Source organism: Myodes glareolus, chromosome 17 (genome assembly GCF_982192425.1).
Source record: "Myodes glareolus chromosome 17, mMyoGla1.1, whole genome shotgun sequence".
NCBI classification, from domain to species: domain Eukaryota; kingdom Metazoa; phylum Chordata; class Mammalia; order Rodentia; family Cricetidae; genus Myodes; species Myodes glareolus.
Window position 1 is genome coordinate 65,456,016 of NC_142042.1, and position 15,842 is coordinate 65,471,857.

At 52.6% G+C, this 15,842-nt stretch overlaps 2 protein-coding genes across 5 annotated transcripts; both read right to left on the reverse strand.

Moving 5' to 3' along the window:
- Nucleotides 1-2,494: 2,494 nt before the first annotated feature.
- On the reverse strand, nucleotides 2,495-8,211 carry S100a16 (S100 calcium binding protein A16). 3 transcript variants are annotated; one of them, XM_048456492.3, is made up of 3 exons: nucleotides 8,050-8,211; nucleotides 3,460-3,628; nucleotides 2,495-3,242 (listed from the first exon to the last, which is right to left on the reverse strand). In XM_048456492.3, exons 2-3 carry the CDS (start codon nucleotides 3,610-3,612, stop codon nucleotides 3,066-3,068), a joined length of 330 nt encoding a protein of 109 aa, XP_048312449.2. In that variant the 5' UTR covers nucleotides 3,613-3,628; nucleotides 8,050-8,211; the 3' UTR covers nucleotides 2,495-3,065. The 3 variants fall into 3 exon arrangements, with proteins under 3 accessions (XP_048312449.2, XP_085534364.2, XP_048312456.2); XM_085678238.2 differs by lacking the exon at nucleotides 8,050-8,211 and adding an exon at nucleotides 5,730-5,873; XM_048456499.3 differs by lacking the exon at nucleotides 8,050-8,211 and adding an exon at nucleotides 4,245-4,397.
- Nucleotides 8,212-13,606: 5,395 nt separating this feature from the next.
- S100a14 (S100 calcium binding protein A14) lies at nucleotides 13,607-15,715 on the reverse strand. Of its 2 annotated transcripts, none has more exons than XM_048456469.3 (4): nucleotides 15,577-15,715; nucleotides 15,141-15,257; nucleotides 14,583-14,729; nucleotides 13,607-14,373 (listed from the first exon to the last, which is right to left on the reverse strand). In XM_048456469.3, the coding sequence occupies exons 2-4, from the start codon at nucleotides 15,168-15,170 to the stop codon at nucleotides 14,236-14,238; spliced, it is 315 nt and encodes a 104-aa protein (XP_048312426.1). In that variant the 5' UTR covers nucleotides 15,171-15,257; nucleotides 15,577-15,715; the 3' UTR covers nucleotides 13,607-14,235. The 2 variants fall into 2 exon arrangements, with proteins under 2 accessions (XP_048312426.1, XP_048312435.1); XM_048456478.3 differs by having other exon boundaries at nucleotides 15,141-15,272; nucleotides 15,577-15,714.
- Between the last annotated feature and the right edge of the window lie 127 nt (nucleotides 15,716-15,842).

Below are 15,842 nucleotides of genomic sequence, written 5' to 3' on the forward strand. Positions count from 1 at the left end.
TGTCATGTACTCACTTACAAGTGGATTATTAGTCATTATGTAAATGATAATAAAGCTACAATTCATAGACCCAGGGATGCTAGGTAAAGAGGAGAGCTCTAGGGCGGGGCTTATGGATCTCTCTGGGAAGGGGAAATAGAACAGAATTTGGAGGTGAATTGAGGTGGGAAGGGATGGGAGAGGGAGGGGCTGGGATAGAGAAAGAGTGCAGGGGGAAACAGCTGGAGCTGAGCTGCATTTGCAGGACGGTGTGGAACCTGCACAGTGGAAGCTCTGAAGACAAGGTCCTCATGAGGACTCCTAGTAATGGGGAATACAGAGTCTGAACTGGCCATCTTCTGGAGCCAAGCAGGGCTCCCAATGGCAGGACTAGGCTGCATTTGGTTGACTTGTTGGCTAAGTCGGCCTGTGGAGATTCCCCAAACAACCAAGGCTGATGCTAGGACAGAGCAATGCTGACTGCAAACTGGCAGTGGGACCCCTTTGCTGAGGACAACAGCCACATAGCTCACTGAATGTGGGGAGGTCAAGGGGGTGCCTGCAGGGAGCCTTCATCCCTACAGTCTCTTTGGTGTGGAAGACACTCTGCAGGCCCCAGAGTACCTTCTCACCAAAAGAGAAACCTGGACACCCATCCAACCATGAAACCTTTGGCCTACATCCTGCCTGCAAGATGTCCTGGAGCAACGGCGCTGCAGAACCTGTGCTAACGCATGTCTGATTTAACTTGAGGCCCACTCAGTGAGAGGGAGTCCATGCCAGACATTGGTCGGTTGGCCAGGAACCAGAAACTAGGTAGTTCAGAGACTTAAGGTAGAACTAAACAGGACTGGTCTTTTTTAAAAAAATCAATTAAATAATTTCTAATTATTTAGGCTCATAGATCAGTGCCTTTGTCCAGTGGTCCAGTGGTCAAAAGAGAGGCTTTCGCTGGCAAGAACAGATGCAGAGATCCACAGGCAGACATCATGTGGCAAGAGAGTCTATATTTGAAGTCTCCATCTGATTCGTCCCATTGGAGCTCAGAGAATCACGAGGAAGAGGGGAAGAAAGATTGTAGGACTCAGAGGGGATGGAGGACACCAAGAGAACACGGCCCACTGAATCAAGTAAGCAAGGCTCACATGGGCTCACGGGGACCGAAGCAGCAAGCTTGGGGCCTGCATAGGTCTGCACCAGGTCCTCGGCATACACGTTGTTACTGTTAGCTTGGTGTTTCTGAGGAACTCGTGACCCTGGGAGCAGGTGTGCCTCTGACTCTTGTCTGCTCTTGGGATTCTTCTTCTCCTATCAGGTTGCCTTGTCCAGCCTCAGTGTAAGGGTTCTGGCCTCGTTTTTTTGTGTTTTGTTTTGTTGTGTTTGATTGTTGTCTCCTGGAGGCTTGCTCTTTTCTTAAGGAAAACTGAAGCAGAGTGGACCCAGGAGAGAGGAGAGGTAGGGGGAGCTGGGAGGAATGAAGGGAGGAGAAACTGGAGTCAGGATGTTTTGATAAGAGAAGTATCTACTTTCAATTAAAAAAAATAGACGATAGATAGATAGATAGATAGATAAAAATTAAAAATATGTTTTTTAAAGAGTGTTATTGTGGTGCTGCAGTGGGAAGGGAGGCCAGCAGTGCCTTGACACCAGCCGGTCGGAGGCACACCAGTTTCACAAAGCTGAAAATCCTTACATGGACTCTAATAAAAGTCTCTGCGCCTGGGCCTGGTGGTGGCCCACACCCTTAATCCCAGCAGTTGGGAGGCCCAGACACTTGGATCTCTGTAAGTTCAAGGCTAGTCTGGTCTTCATAGTGAAACTCTGTCTAAAAAAACGAAACAAAAGCAATGGGGAAAAAAGCAAAACACTCTCTGCCCCTGTGCTTCTCTCGGGCAATCTTAAACTGTGGGGACAGGCTGGGTTTCCCACCACGTTCCTATTGAGGGCTGCTCAGTGCAGGAACAGAGGGAGATGGAAAAGCTGGCATTGCTCCCAGCATCTGAAAACTGTGCTTTCTTTCTGTCTCTGGCTTCCTACACCTTTACACCGTTTCTCGCCCCACAAAGTCTCCGCACATTAGTATTATCCTCTGAGGAGGATCTCAGCCTTCCATGCAACTCATGGCTCAAGACTGAGGGTTCCTAGGCCCTCTCATTTAACTGCAGTGGGACTAAGTGACACCTACTATGCACCTAGAAGTTGAAATTGAGTCTGAGAATAGGTTATGAGGGCCTTTGGGGATTGCAGGCAAACAGCACCCTGCTGAGCTACATATCCCAGACTGTCCTCGAACTCCAGACCCTTGTGCTTCAGCCTGGATTCTAGGGTTATGTGCGTGTGCCATCGAGGCCATTTTAACTTCTGGCTTTCTTTTTTCCCTTGCTTTGTTTGCATATGAGGTTTGCTTGTGAGATTCCCTGGAGCCTCAGAGTCCAGGACAAAGACCACCAACATGGGATAAAAACCCAAGGAGTGTGGAAAAGTTAAAGAACATCACAAAGGAACCAGCCAAGAGTTACAAATTCCAATTCCAGCCTTTATTTCAATGGCAGAGCAGAGAGGAGGCTCAACCCAGGTTAGGCCATTCCCAGACAGAGACAGCTGGACGGGAGCCCCTGGGAATGCCTCTCCACCCAGCTAAGAGGTTGGGAGGAAGAGGAGAAGATAATACTGGTGCTGCCACTTCCACAGCTGCCACAGCCAGGAGCTGGGACACCTCAAGCAGCAAGCTGACCTCCAGAGGTCAGGGCAGACCCAGAATCAGGCAAGAATCAGACAGGAACAGCAGATATTGCAAGAGTGTACAGACTCAACAAATGAGGAGACTATTGGGGGCCCCCCAAACAGCACTGATATTTCACAAAGGGGACTCCCAGGGCCTGCAGGCTCCAGGGACTGAATGCTCAGGGAAGCAGGGCCACAGTGAGACACTCACAAAGAGGCTTTGATAGCCACCCCCCAACCCCCGTGTGTGTTGTTCTGTAAGGGCAGGAACAGGTCTGGAGGGAGGAGAAAAAAGAGTCAATGAAAAGCACGGGAAGAACGCTGGCGCTGGTGGGACATGAAAAGGGACCCAAGAGGGGCCTCTAGCTGCTGCCCTGCCCCTGCTGCTCCTGCTGGCACTCCTGCTGGCGGATGAGGTTGGCCATGGGACTGGTGATACCACCTATCATGGTCCAGTATTCATCAAAACTGATGCGCCCGTCATGGTTGGCATCCAGGTTCTGAATGAGCTTGTCAGCTGCCTTTCGGTTCCCAGTGTCCTGTAGAAGAACTGGAGTCAGTAAAACTTGGGGTGACCCAGACAGTACCCTAGGCAGAGTCCCAGAAGCAGCCCTGACAGCTGCTGCCTTGGCCAGGCAGGCAGGGCACAGGGAGGGGTCACCGAGCAGGGCACGGGTGGGGGACAGGGGTGGAGGGGGTGTTGCTGAGAGGCCTGTGAGGAGCAGAGGAAGACAGAGAGAGCAGAAGCGGGGGTACCGTCAGCATGTGGTTCAGCTCTCTCTGGAGCATCTTGCGGAAGCCACTCTTGCTGATCTTGTTTTTCACCAGGCTGTGCTTGGATACGTATTTATAGAAGTTCTCCACCAGGATGACAACTGCCTTCTCCAGCTCCGTGTAGCACTCCGCCATCTCACTGCCTCAGCTCCTAGGAACCAGAAAGAGAGGAGATGAGGGGAGACACATCCCCACACACAGCTCCCAGCACCCCCAAGACTCCTGAGCAGGGAGAGGAGCAGGCATGGAAGCGCAAAGGGAGTGCGGGGGCGGGCTTGGAAGGAGAGCTATGCACTGCTCTAATCCAGGTGTTCCCCAGCCAGGCTGCCAACTGCCAAAACAGGTTCTCCAGGTCCTTCCCATGCCCTAGGCAGCCATGCTGCCTGTCAGAGCCCTGTGAGAGTTGAAGGCTCCTATGGGAAGTGTAGGCAGGTAACTGTTCCCCTACGCACACCAGGGTCGCCTGTTCTAGGAAACCACAGCTGGGAAGAGTTGAGAAAGAAGGCCAAAGACTTTTCTCTTCCATCCCAAGGACTGGCTGAGACCCCAGCCCTAGGCCACAAAGCAGGAATAGAAGCCCTTGGCCCACTTCCACCCCTCGCACGGGCTCTAAGACAGTGAGTTCAGGGGCTCAGGCCACCACTGTCCCTCTCCTTCAGAATAGATTTTGTGCGGCTCCCCTCCAGGGCACACCCTGTCAGCCTCTCCTCCCTCATAACCATTCCTAAGCAGACATCATGGCCCAACAACACCCTTCACCCCATTACCTAAGAAGATGCAGGCCCAGTTCTGCCCCAGCAGGAGACAGACTCTGGGCCTCTGGACGCAGCAGCTGCCTGGCAGAGGCCAGATGCATCACCCCCTCACCCCAGAACAAAAGGCACTCTCAGTCCAGGCGGATACAGCCTTTCAAATAACAGGATATGAGGGGAGCAGGCGGATCCACTCTGTGAGTCGCCGCCCATGCCCAGAGCCCCCCCAAGTCAGCCTGGCAAATCAGACTCCCCTCCCACTCTCAAGCATAAGAATGAAGCCCTGCTACTCTCCCCCAGCTGGTCCCAGGAAGGGAAAGTGGACACAAAATACACAGCCACTTGGGCAGGCCTGTGCACCCACAATCAGATTCACAAAGGTGGTCTCCCTTCACCAGGCCCCACCAGGCCCTCCGTCCTTACCACCTGCTTTCTATCCTTGGCGGCGGCATGGTCCTCTCAGCTGCAGGCCTGACACTCTGGCCCTCCCCAAACTGTACCTGCGGGAAAACTCGCCTTGACCTCTGCCATTGCTACACTCTCCCTGGACTCCCACAGCCCTGTCTGTCTTCACCACATCAACACCAGCTGGGGCCATTTGCTAGCTTGGTTAGTCTCCGGCTCTTATCTCTCCATCTATGAAGCCGGCGTAGTCTTTCTTACATTCAGCTGCTGTTCTCTGATCCAAATAGGAGACTACGTAGATGTGAGGGCAAGGTTTTCTATTCCTGAATATACCACTACCCTCTTCTTAATCTCTGAAACTTGCCTGGCCTACAAGGCCTGGCCAAGTGCCCTGCTCAGAGGAGATATTCCTCCTTCCAGCCCTAATGCCCAGCATCCAAGGTCCCTCCTACCCTTCTACACTTTTAAGCATCTTTTTCTTAAGGAATCATCAGAACAGGAGGAAGGAGGCTAGGATGCAGGAAGGAAGGAGAGCTGAGACGGTCAGGCTGGGCATCTCTGATGGGAAATCCTCCCCTGCTGACCACTGTGGTCTGTGGCTGGAAGGATGACACACGGTATCAGACCCACAGGAAACTATATTCTTCCCCATACTCTGTTTGTTAAGGGTGTAACAGTGTGGTTTAATGTTTGAAAGACTCTCAGACAAATTCTCTAACATATACAAATAGGGAAGAAAAGAGATTTTCCACCCACGGTCTGTCTGCCCTAATGCCCTCGGGTGGGGTGAGGGCGGCCTACGGCCAGCGTTCCTGGAGGTTCTAGAACGTGAGCTGGGATCAGGGAGGGTGGCACTCAGCTTTCCCCCACCCAAACCTTGAGAGCAAGAGAGGAAATGGGGGAACCCCACACACACCCCACAGGGAAGAGTTCTGTAGGAAACAATCCAAGAAAAGATAGGGAAAGAGTAGATAATTGGGTTGCTGTGCCTCTGTTGCTGTCCCCAAAGGCCAGTTCAGCTCTATCTGCCTTAAGTCTTGTTCTTCCACCAAGGTAGCTTCCTCCTGCCCCCTTAGCTCTATGCCCAATCCCTACCTGGCCTCTTGCAGCAGCTAAGCCAACAAATGACAGAGGAACACCCGACGGACGATGCAGACACCTGTCCCAGGAGCACGGGCGGACAGGAGACACAGCCTTTGTGTGCGGCTCTTTCCCAGGCCGCCCTCCCATAGATCTGCCTCCTCCCCAGGTTCTTATAAAATGGACAGCTCTGAGATAACCATCAGGACAAGTGATTTTCTGGAGCTTTGTCTGAAGACAGAGCATCAGAGTGAAGCAGTCAGGTGTCATTACACTCCTCCACCCTCCCCTGGGGGGCAGAAGACAGGCTCAGCGGCCCCACCCATTCACAGCCACCTGCTCCTCAGCTGTCCCATCCTTCAACCAGCCAGGCCTGAGGACCTCCAGGCATGGGGGGTGGTACTGGTCCCTTCCTGGGCAGAACTATCCAGGAGGCAATTTCGTCACATGCAAGTTTTGGAAAAAGAGTTGGGGGTCATATGGGGGTGTGTCAGTGTGCACTAAAGCTTTCAAAAAAAAAAAAAAAAAGCAGAAATCTGCCCTCCAAAGGGCCCTTCCCTAAAGGGGCCATTCATCTTGGGCCGCACCCTTCCCCCAATGTTCTCTTAGTCTCCTGGACTGATTCATCATTGAGCAACCAGAAGGCTCCCATCCCCCCTCCCCCCATCCCCGCCCACCTGAGCCCAGCTTGCTGACTTTTCCAAAAGCCCAAATTGCCCTGACTCCATGCCCCTGGATCTCAGCCACTCTAGCACCACCCTCCCACCCCCAAGTCCTGGTCCCCACCCCCTTGGAAGAGCCTGAGCACTGCCATCCCTTAATCCACCTGGTCTGGACCTCCGGAAGCCTGCCACACCCACCAAGGTTCACCTCACATACACTTAATTCGCAACTTATTTCCAGATGTTGGGTATGTCCCTACTCTTACCTCTCCTACTCAGGATCCTCACCAAAGCCTACAGGATTTTCACTTTTAGCTCTGGCACGCTCCGTGTCCCTCTCAGCTGCCTGGGATTGACCCCCTGCCTCACCATTTGTCTGGTACTCACTCACCAATGGCCTCATTTGCTCACTTCCATTCATTCACGTTTACATTCAGCCGAACGCTCACGCGCTCATTCATTCAGCCATTCCCTCCCTGATGAGCTCATTCCTCCCAACTGCTATCAATATGCAGGGATAGTAAAATAAACTGGGCTAGGAATCTTTGTTTTCAAGGCTCTATGGTGACTCCCTCCAGCCTCCCAGGCCCAGTCCCTGTCCCTCCATGCTTCTCCCGTGTTGGTGGATCATGGTGCAGAGGTGCTCCTACCTCCGCACCCTCACAAGACTCACGACACATCACATCCACATATAAACATCCACGAACAGAGCAGAGAACTCTGCCGGTCCTGATCTGCTTGGGGACCCCATTTATCCCCAGCCAACTTTTGCTGAAGCAAGAACTCCTTTGAATTTTTCCACCTCGTAAAGTTGTAAGTGGGGGGTGTGCACGCACACACCTCTACCCCAGGCCTCCCCAACCTTCAGAGGGCTCCTCTCCTCGGGGAAGCTGAGCCCACCTTCCCATCATCCCTGTCCTTGCCCCCACCTCAACTGGGCTGGGCAGGCAAACACTCCTACAGTGCAGGTGGCTCTGCCAGGCAAACCCAGTCAAGCTGGGACCTGCCTAGGACCTAGAATGGAAAAGCTGCCAGTTTGAAACTCCACTCCTTTCTCTTTCCCTCTCGCCATCCAGGGGACCTCCCAGGCTTCCCCAGGCCCCTCCCAAGGAACACTACCCAGCGCAAGAGGCCTGCATCCAGACCCTGCCTGTGCCTCAGGTGAAGGAGAAGCCACCTCAGCCCCTGCCTCTCTATTCTGGCTTCTTAGGAGCGCTGGGCCCTCTCTAGTTCCTCCTGGACCCCATTTTCTCTCCTAGGTCACAGCTACCATAGTTCAGTGAGGCCTGTGTCTACAGTCCAACCACCCCCAACACCCACCAAGAGACACTCGCTCTGTTCCCCCGTTCAGAGAGGACAAGGACGCAACAGCTGTGGGCAAGGCCCTGGAATGTTCTGCCCAGAGTCCCAGCCCCTGGAGACAAGCCAGGTCAGCTGCTTGGCCAGGGAGAGGGGCTTACTACCCTGCCTAGCCCTCTAAAGCTGTCACAAAGCCGCTAGGGTTCCTCTTTCCCTAACTAGCTTTTGGGGAGAGTTCATTACCAAAATCTGCCCTGTGTCTGCCAGGCACCTCTCTCCCCAGGCTCGCTTCCGTGACCCTTCTTCTGACCCGCCAAGGCTTCAGGATCCCTCCAGCCACCCCAGAGCTCCCCAGCTGGGGCTGGAGTGCTTACCTGCCTCCCGTTGTCCACCTCCTCCAGCAGGGCTCTGAGGCCTGGGCTCTGGCACCGACAGCCAGGCAGCTCCTGCTCAGCCGAGCCAGGACTCCTCCCCACGGCAACTCCAGACTCTGTCCCACTCCCTTTGCCTGGCTGAGCTGGCTGTGGGAAGGTAGTGACTGAACTCTTGACTTGGCCCTGGGGTTGGGCCCTTGTTAAAGGGGTACACACCTTTTTTTTTTAAACACCCCTCTACCCTCACCCTAGAGGGAGTGGTAGAAGCTGGCACTCCTCCAACCCCACCCTCCTAACCCCACAGGCTCTGAGCAGAGCCCAACAGGATAGAGGAAAGAAAGGGAAGGCGCATTCACCTGCCCTTCTCACCTCGGTCACTGAAAGCCAGGTTTCAGGGCAGCCTCCACCAAAGACGAGTTCAGTTAGATTCCCAGGCAGCCTACCTGGCCACAGGACTTCTTTGCTGTTGGGATTTAAGGGCTCTATCACCCAATTTCTGTTGGTTAGAGTAGGAGGGCAGCCAGCAGCCCTCTCTGGTCTCGCTTCTCCAGCTCAGCCACCCTGAGTTTGAAGTACATTCCTAAGACCCTCCTGCCTGTCAGGTGCCTCCTGGGCACCTCCTAACCCTGTCCACACCTTTCCTGCAGGTACCCAAAGAAACTGTCCGGCTCGACCTCCTTCTAGAGGACAGCAGCCAAAACAGAGAGGACCCTTTGGCCGACTACCATGATGATGTCTGTCAGGTCCCAAAGAGCATCCCCCCAAAAAATAAATAAATAAAAGAGTGACTAACTGAGCTGCCTATGGGCATATCAAAGCGCAGGCCGGGTTCTCTCAGCACCTGTTACAGAGTCCTGGCTCCTCGCGGTATCTCTTACCCCACACCCTACCCTAAACCTCTCCAGCCTCCCTTCCTTTCCCTTTCCCAGCTTCTGATTCCTATATAACCTAGCCATTTTGGTCGCACGCTGTCTTGGGTCTCTTTGTCCTTTTGGTTTCTCTCTTGGTCCTCCACTCGTGGCTCCTGGTCCCCTTTCTCTTCTCCCCCTCTTGCTATCCCTCTCACCCCCAGCCTCCTCTCAAGTCTTTGTCTTTGTGCTTGTCTGGTCTGCTGCCCTGCTCAGTCTGGACTCTTCCAGTTGCTTCTGGCTGTTTTCTCCCTCACATCTACAGTAAAACCCTTCTCCTCAGCCATACCTAGGAGTAGCCAGTGTCCTCATTTTCATTCCCGCGGTGCTCGAGACCCAGGAGGGGCTCCTATGAGCCTCCTTCCAAGGGGCTCAGCCTCTCTCTTAACAGAAGCAACCTGCTGATTTGACTCTACTAAAGTGTGTAAGAATCATTTGTTTCTGCTGGCTTCTGCCACCCACCAAACTTGACTCCCAATTCTACAGTCTGCCTCTCCAGCTGTTTCTTCCCTCCGCCCGCTTCAAACTTTCATCTCTCCTCCTCTGCTCAGTGTCTCTCCGACTCCTGGACCTGCTGCGCCCTCCAGGGCACCCCCACACGAGCACCTCTCTGCTCAGTGTCTCTCCGACTCCTGGACCTGCTGCGCCCTCCAGGGCACCCCCCACATCAGCACCCCTCTCCCCCTCTGTTGTAGCGGTTCTCAACCCGTGGGTCACAACCCCTTTGGGGGTCGAGCAACCCTTTCATGGGGATCGCCTAAGACCATCAGAAAACACAGACTTTTACATTATGATTCATAACAATAGCAAAATTACAGTTATGAAGTAGCAATGAAAATAATTTTATGATTGAGGGGTCAGCACAACATGAGGAACTGTTAGAGGGTCGCAGCATTGGCAGGCTGGGAACCACCGCTCTGTCGAAACCTTCCCCTCTCCCAGAAGCCCCTCCCAGTCCACCTCGGGGGCTGTTTCCTCCTCTCCCTACTCTAACCACGCTCTCTCCTCCTCTACTGAGTAAGCGTCATCATAATTTGTCTGTTATTACTACAAACGCCACATTGGTGCACCAGAAAACTCCATCATGCTCACGTGGGAAATGTGATTTGGGTCATTGCTCCTGGTAAGACTCTCAGTCCCTTGTGGATGCTCCAGGCTGAAATCCTGGTTACCTTACGACTGCTTTGCTTCCTTTGCTCTCAACTCCTTCCTGGAGTTTCCTCACCTCTCCCTCCTGGGCCTCTAGATATTGGAATCCTCCCTCAGGCAGAGCTCCTGTCTGTGACCCTTGTCCCTTCTGTCTCTCAGCACCCTCCTGGGAGGGCCACTGCTTCCTTATGCCTGGGCCTCTGGCTTTTTTACACCCACCAGGGCCTTTTTTCTCTTCTTCCTCAGATTCAGAGATTTCTGTGTACCACACTTTTAAGCCCAACACTGGGGAGGCAGAACCAGGCAGAGGGCAGATCTTTTTGAGTTCAAGAACAGACTCGTCTACAGAGTGAGCTCCAGTCAAAGCTACACAGAGAACTCCAGCCTCAAAAAACAAAAACAAACAAGAAATAGACAAAAAAGGATCAAGAAAATAAGGATCCCAGTCCCTCTGTCGATTGTATTTATGGTTTTGTAAAGTCCCCAATCTCTCTGTGGACTTTGATTTGATTTGATGCTAAAGGATCTTAAACTCCAATTTTTAAGGCTCAAACTACTAACTTGTAACCTGTTAGATAATTAAGGCATGTAGGTTAACGGTCAGCCACCTTATAAATATGTGAATTCTTTTTTTTTTTCCTGGTTTTTGAAGACAGCATTTCTCTATAGCTAGTTCTCTAGAACTAGTTTTGTAGACCAGACTGGCCTTGAACTCACAGAGATCCAACTGCCTCTGCCTCCCAGTGCTGGGATTAAAGGCATGTGCCACCACTGCCTGGGTACAAATTCTTTAAGGTACTCAAAACTATTCTCATAAGCCATGCTAAGCACAAATGTAATTCGTTTACAGGGACAAGCTTTAGCCTCCTGTATATTTTTTTCAAGGTTAAGCCTAAAGCAAGTAAGTAAAAACAAGTAATGTAGAAGGCCGCAACCACACTCTCCACCATAGATGGCGCTGCACCGCCAGGTGAGCTAGAAAGCTCACACGTGTTGGTATTTTTCCACTACTCCCAAGGTATCACCTGGGACTAGGAGCAGTTGACCAATCCAAGAATGACACGTCCGAAGCAGGGTCTGTTTCCTATATAAGGGATGGGTTCCATCTTATCTGGGTCTCCGCCATGTTGGCTGATGCCCGCTCTCCCAAGGGGCATTAAAGCTTTACTGCAGAAGTATCCTATGTGTACCGCGTGGTTCTTGCTGGCGAGACGGTAGCGCGGGACAAAGTAAAGTTTTCTTAACTCGGGTATACTTAATAAATGACGGTCCTCAAACTCCTCAGGGATCTGCTGGATGTGCCATTTAAAATGTTTAATGGAAAAAGCTCGCTGTGATAGAGAGAACCGCTACTCCTAGCAGTGGTCCTAAGGTCAAACTGACCCACGCCTCACCCACTACCAGGGTTCTGCCCAAACTGTGGGCACTGCTGAGTCGGCTGTGACCCCTCGAGGCACACTGGTTCTCAAGTTCCCTCTTCCACAGAAAAGCCTCTCAGATCTCTGGGGCTGGCAGCCGAAGGCCAATGCTGTCCTGTATGGGAGCTGAAGAGTTTTTGGTTTTGTTTTTTGAGACAAGGTTTCTCTGTGTATCTTTGACTGTCCTGGAACTCACTCTGTAGACCAGGCTGGCCTCAAACTCAAATACTTCTGCCTCTGCCTCCGGAGTGCTGGGATTAAAGGCGTGTGCCACCACCTCCAGGCTGGCTGTTTTCTAAGTGTGGACTTAAAAGTGCTTCTCATTGTGTTTAAGACATCTGTCCAACCTTTATACACCTGAGGAAAATGTGTTCATGCTTTTAACTCAAAATCATTGTTTTGGGTCCCCAGGCTTTTACTATGGCTTGAAGGCGGGAGACAACTGCTTTTTCTTCAATGTGCAATTCAGTACAGATTACAAAGAGTGATAATGCTAAATATATTTAAAATTTTTATCTATTTTTGTAAACTTAAAAAATTCTTGTAAGCGTCAGGATGTCGTGAGACTTGGATCCATTTCTCACAGGTCAAACAGACTTCAGACTTCAGATAAGTAGACCTTATCTGAATCAACAGCCTCAGTGTCCCCACCTGCCAGAGGGTGGGATTTCTTTCTCTCTCCTGGTCTTGGGACACCCCTCCCCCACCTCTCCCCCTACTGCCACTGCAGCGACCAGGACAAGGCCAGGAAGTTTCAAATATATACCCAAGATAAAGAAAAAATTTCCGTTAAGCTCCTTGACTTTGACTTCGGTCCCTAGTCTATCCTCCCCCCTGCAGATTTCCAATCAGATGGAGAGTCAGGCAGCTCCAAAATGACCTGCAAAGCTCCAGCCCCAGATGTTCCTTTGAACCTGCATCCTAGACTGCTCCAAAGCAGCCTGCACTTCACTAGTCCCAGATGGTCCCTCGGAACCTGGGCAGTGAGCAAAACGGATGTCCTCCGGTTTATGTCCTTCTCTCTTCCCAGCCTTTGACCAACCTTCCAGCCTTCTTGGGCCCCAGTGAGGTCCCAATTTCAACTAAGAAGCAGTTACAGCAGAGATGACATCACCCATTATCATCAACAAAAAAGCTGGAATGTCAGATCCCAAAGAAAGCCCAGGCAAATGGCTAACTGTGGTTCCTTTTCAGCCTACCAAAGCCAGATTCTCCATTGCAAGTACCTGATACAGAGGCCTGATTCTTCTCAACACTTCTCGCCCCACACCCTACCCCAAACCTCTCCAACCCCTGAGCTTGTTTCCCTCCACCTGGCTTGATCCCTATATAACCCAGCCATTTTCACCACATGCTCTCTTGCTTTTGCCTTGTCCTCCTGGTCCTCGGCGCCTTTCCTAGTCCCATTTCTTGCCTCTCACTCTCCCTCCCTCTCTCCTCTCGTGGCCCAGTCTATTCTGCTGTCCATGATCAGTCTAGACTCTTCCAGATGCCTCTGGCTGTCCTCTCCCTCATGTCTATGATAAAAACCTTCTCCCCAGCCATACCAACGTCCTCATTTTCACTCAGCTTCCACGTCCTAGGCACTCACTGTGTCAAGCTTTCTGGCAAGTACTTCCTGTGAGGGGTCACATCCTCCTCCTATGAGAGGACCATTCACACCCCCATGAGGAAACCCACTGTAGGAGAGTGCCCAGAGTTCAAAGCCCTAAGTGGCAGAGCTGGGATCCAAACTCCAGCCACCCAACCTGTTGCTTCCCTTGACGTTAGTCAGCTGTGCCCCAGGCCGCGTGGTTCCTCCCTCCCCCAGGTATGAATACATGCTTTCATCTCCTAGCAGAGGAGCAGCCCAAGCAAGGAGGAGCCTGGCTCTGGGAGGAATACTTCTCTAGATTTTAGACCTGGGACCACCCTCAACCCAAGTCCACGGAGGGAAGCGAACCCCTAATCCCTCCCACTGCCAACCACTCCATCCTCATACCTCCTACCCACCAATGGCTCTGCCATTTGCCCCAACGACCCCCTTATCCCTGGACTCTGAATACTGGGCAGAGGAGAGGAACAAACAGTCAAGACAACGTATTTTATTTTTTCCAATATTTTTATTAATCAAATATTATAAAATAACTATCATCCATAAATGCCCAAGCACCTAGCTAGTCCTCTCACCCCGAAGTCCTGAAACCATGCCCTCCTTTGCCCCTTTTGCCTCTCTGCTCCTGTTTGCCCCTGATCCTACTGGGAGGAGGGTGGGGCAGAGCTGGAAGCAGCAAGGACAGCACAAGGCGGACAGCTACAGCTTCACTGGACAAGACTGGAAGGGGTCGGCTCTGAGACACCCTTTTCCAGCCAGCTTCCCCACCCATTCTTCAGATCACTTCCCATAGTCCTTTCTGCTCTTCCCCTACTACCAAGAGCTTGGCCCTTCCCCCACCAGGTCCCTGCATATCCTTTCCAGCCCCAGCCCACCCCCTGAGCTCCCCTGGGATGAGGACTTTGGACCCAGAAGCTCAGCAGAGCACCCTAGAGGAGGGCACAGAACCCATAGGGAAGGTTGTCCTGAGCCTGAACCTCACAACAAAGAGGAGAGGTACAGGCTGGGGAATGGGGTGGTAGGCGTAGAGAAGAGTTTTATTTCTATGCCCAGGACTTCTAAAATCCCCTACCTCCAGTAACCCCAAAACCCCCCAACAAGTTCCAAGCAGAAGCTCTCAGCTCCGAGCAACAGGGCTCTCCATCTTCACACTCTTGGCTGCTTCTCCAATCAACTCCCAGAAGCTTCCAAACTCCAGCTTCGAGTCATTACAGTTGCCCAGGTTGGCAATTTTCTCTTCTAGCCCACAGTTGCTCTGAGAACAGGAAAGACACCACAACTCAGCAAGACTGCAGCTCCAGAGCCTCCTGCCCCACCCTGGCCTAGGGCGAATAGGAGGACAGGAGCCTACCAGGTGTTGGCAAAGGGAAAGGCAGGGGTTACCAGGGCCAGGTGGGTGGGGTCTTGGAGCACCAGTTTGGGAAGTCAGGGGTCTGGGTGGGGTGGGGTCCTCTCCCTCAGTACCGGCATGAGGTGAGGCAGCTGCTGGGTAACCAGGTCTCGGAGTTCAGTAGGGGTCAGCGTCTCCTTTCCGCCCTCCACCGAGTACTGATGGAAGTTCCTAATGAGAGTCTCGATGGCCTTCTCTACATCACTGAATTCTTGGGCATCCTGAAGATGGGAGACACAACCCATGTCAGGAGGACCCACCCACCCTGCAAAACCATTCTCAGGAGTCTTGGAAAGTCAACAGGATAGAAAGCAGCTAGAAGACACTCTTGAGTCCAGAATCCTGCCCCCACTCCTTCTTTCCCTAGCCCAGCCTCCAGGCCACAGTGACCTCTGCCCTAAGCCACAGATTAGGTAAGCCTCACCACCCCAAATCCTAGGCAGGGCAGGCCCCAGCATGTGCCTAGACATCCTATTTCCAAAATAACTCCATTTGCATCACCCTGTGGAACCCTAGGGAGGAGATTTGGGGCTTTCTGGCAGTATCTATAGGGCAAGGCCCAGAAAAGAAGCAGAAGTCATAAGAAGAGAAGAGTGTAGGAACAAAAAGACCGGCCAGATGAATGGGCCCACCTCGGCGTTGGCTGACCGACACTGTCCCATGGTGCCTGGTGCACTGGTCCTCCGGTGAGTTACTTTTGTTGTCTGTCCTATAGCCTGCCCCACAGGAGCTGATGGCTCATGATCTGCCTAGAGCGGGGAGGACTGAAGTGAGGGGAGAGAGCTCTTCATTCTCTTTCTCATGCCCGTTTTTGGCTTCACCCAACATTTACATTCACCTAAGCCATTGGAGTCTACTCCCCACAGATCCAGTCCCTGTCCAAACTCCAGTAGCTAAGGGCACAGCCCCCAAGCCCAACCCACTCAGAGGGAACCCCCCCTGGGCCTCACCTCAGCCTCATTCTTCCCATCTCCTCCAGCCACCCCTGAGAAACTTGGGCAAGAGAGGCATGGAGTACTCCCTGAGGAGAGACAGCCCATCTAGGTTGAAGGAACTGGGCTTTCTTACCTGCTGGCAGCTGCAGAGACAGGATGGAGGAGCCAGCTCACCTGAGCTCAGCTCTTATACCTGGGGGAAGGGAGGGGCAGGCAGGGGCAGGGCCAGGGCCTTCTCCCTTAGCCACCCCAACTATTGCAGCCTCCTGGGCTGGGAGCCAGCTTTATGCGCCCCACCCTCCCTCTAGAGTTCTAGACTCAGTCCCCACCCAGACAGAGAGGAGGAAGCCATGGAGGGCTGGGTATGGGATACCCCTGGCACAGGATCGCCTTGCAGAG

What these genes read in the sequence shown, in the direction of transcription:
- S100a16 (XM_048456492.3), bottom strand. Translation starts at nt 3,612, where the DNA reads ATGGCGGAGTGCTACACGGAGCTGGAGAAGGCAGTTGTCATCCTGGTG. An exon ending in AGCTGAACCACATGCTGACG is followed by an intron (nt 3,243 to 3,459) that starts GTACCCCCGCTT and finishes GTTCTTCTACAG; the next exon opens with GACACTGGGAACCGAAAGGC.
- S100a14 (XM_048456469.3), bottom strand. Translation starts at nt 15,170, where the DNA reads ATGGGACAGTGTCGGTCAGCCAACGCCGAG. An exon ending in GTCGGTCAGCCAACGCCGAG is followed by an intron (nt 14,730 to 15,140) that starts GTGGGCCCATTC and finishes TCCCATCTTCAG; the next exon opens with GATGCCCAAGAATTCAGTGA. An exon ending in AGCTGCCTCACCTCATGCCG is followed by an intron (nt 14,374 to 14,582) that starts GTACTGAGGGAG and finishes TCCTGTTCTCAG; the next exon opens with AGCAACTGTGGGCTAGAAGA.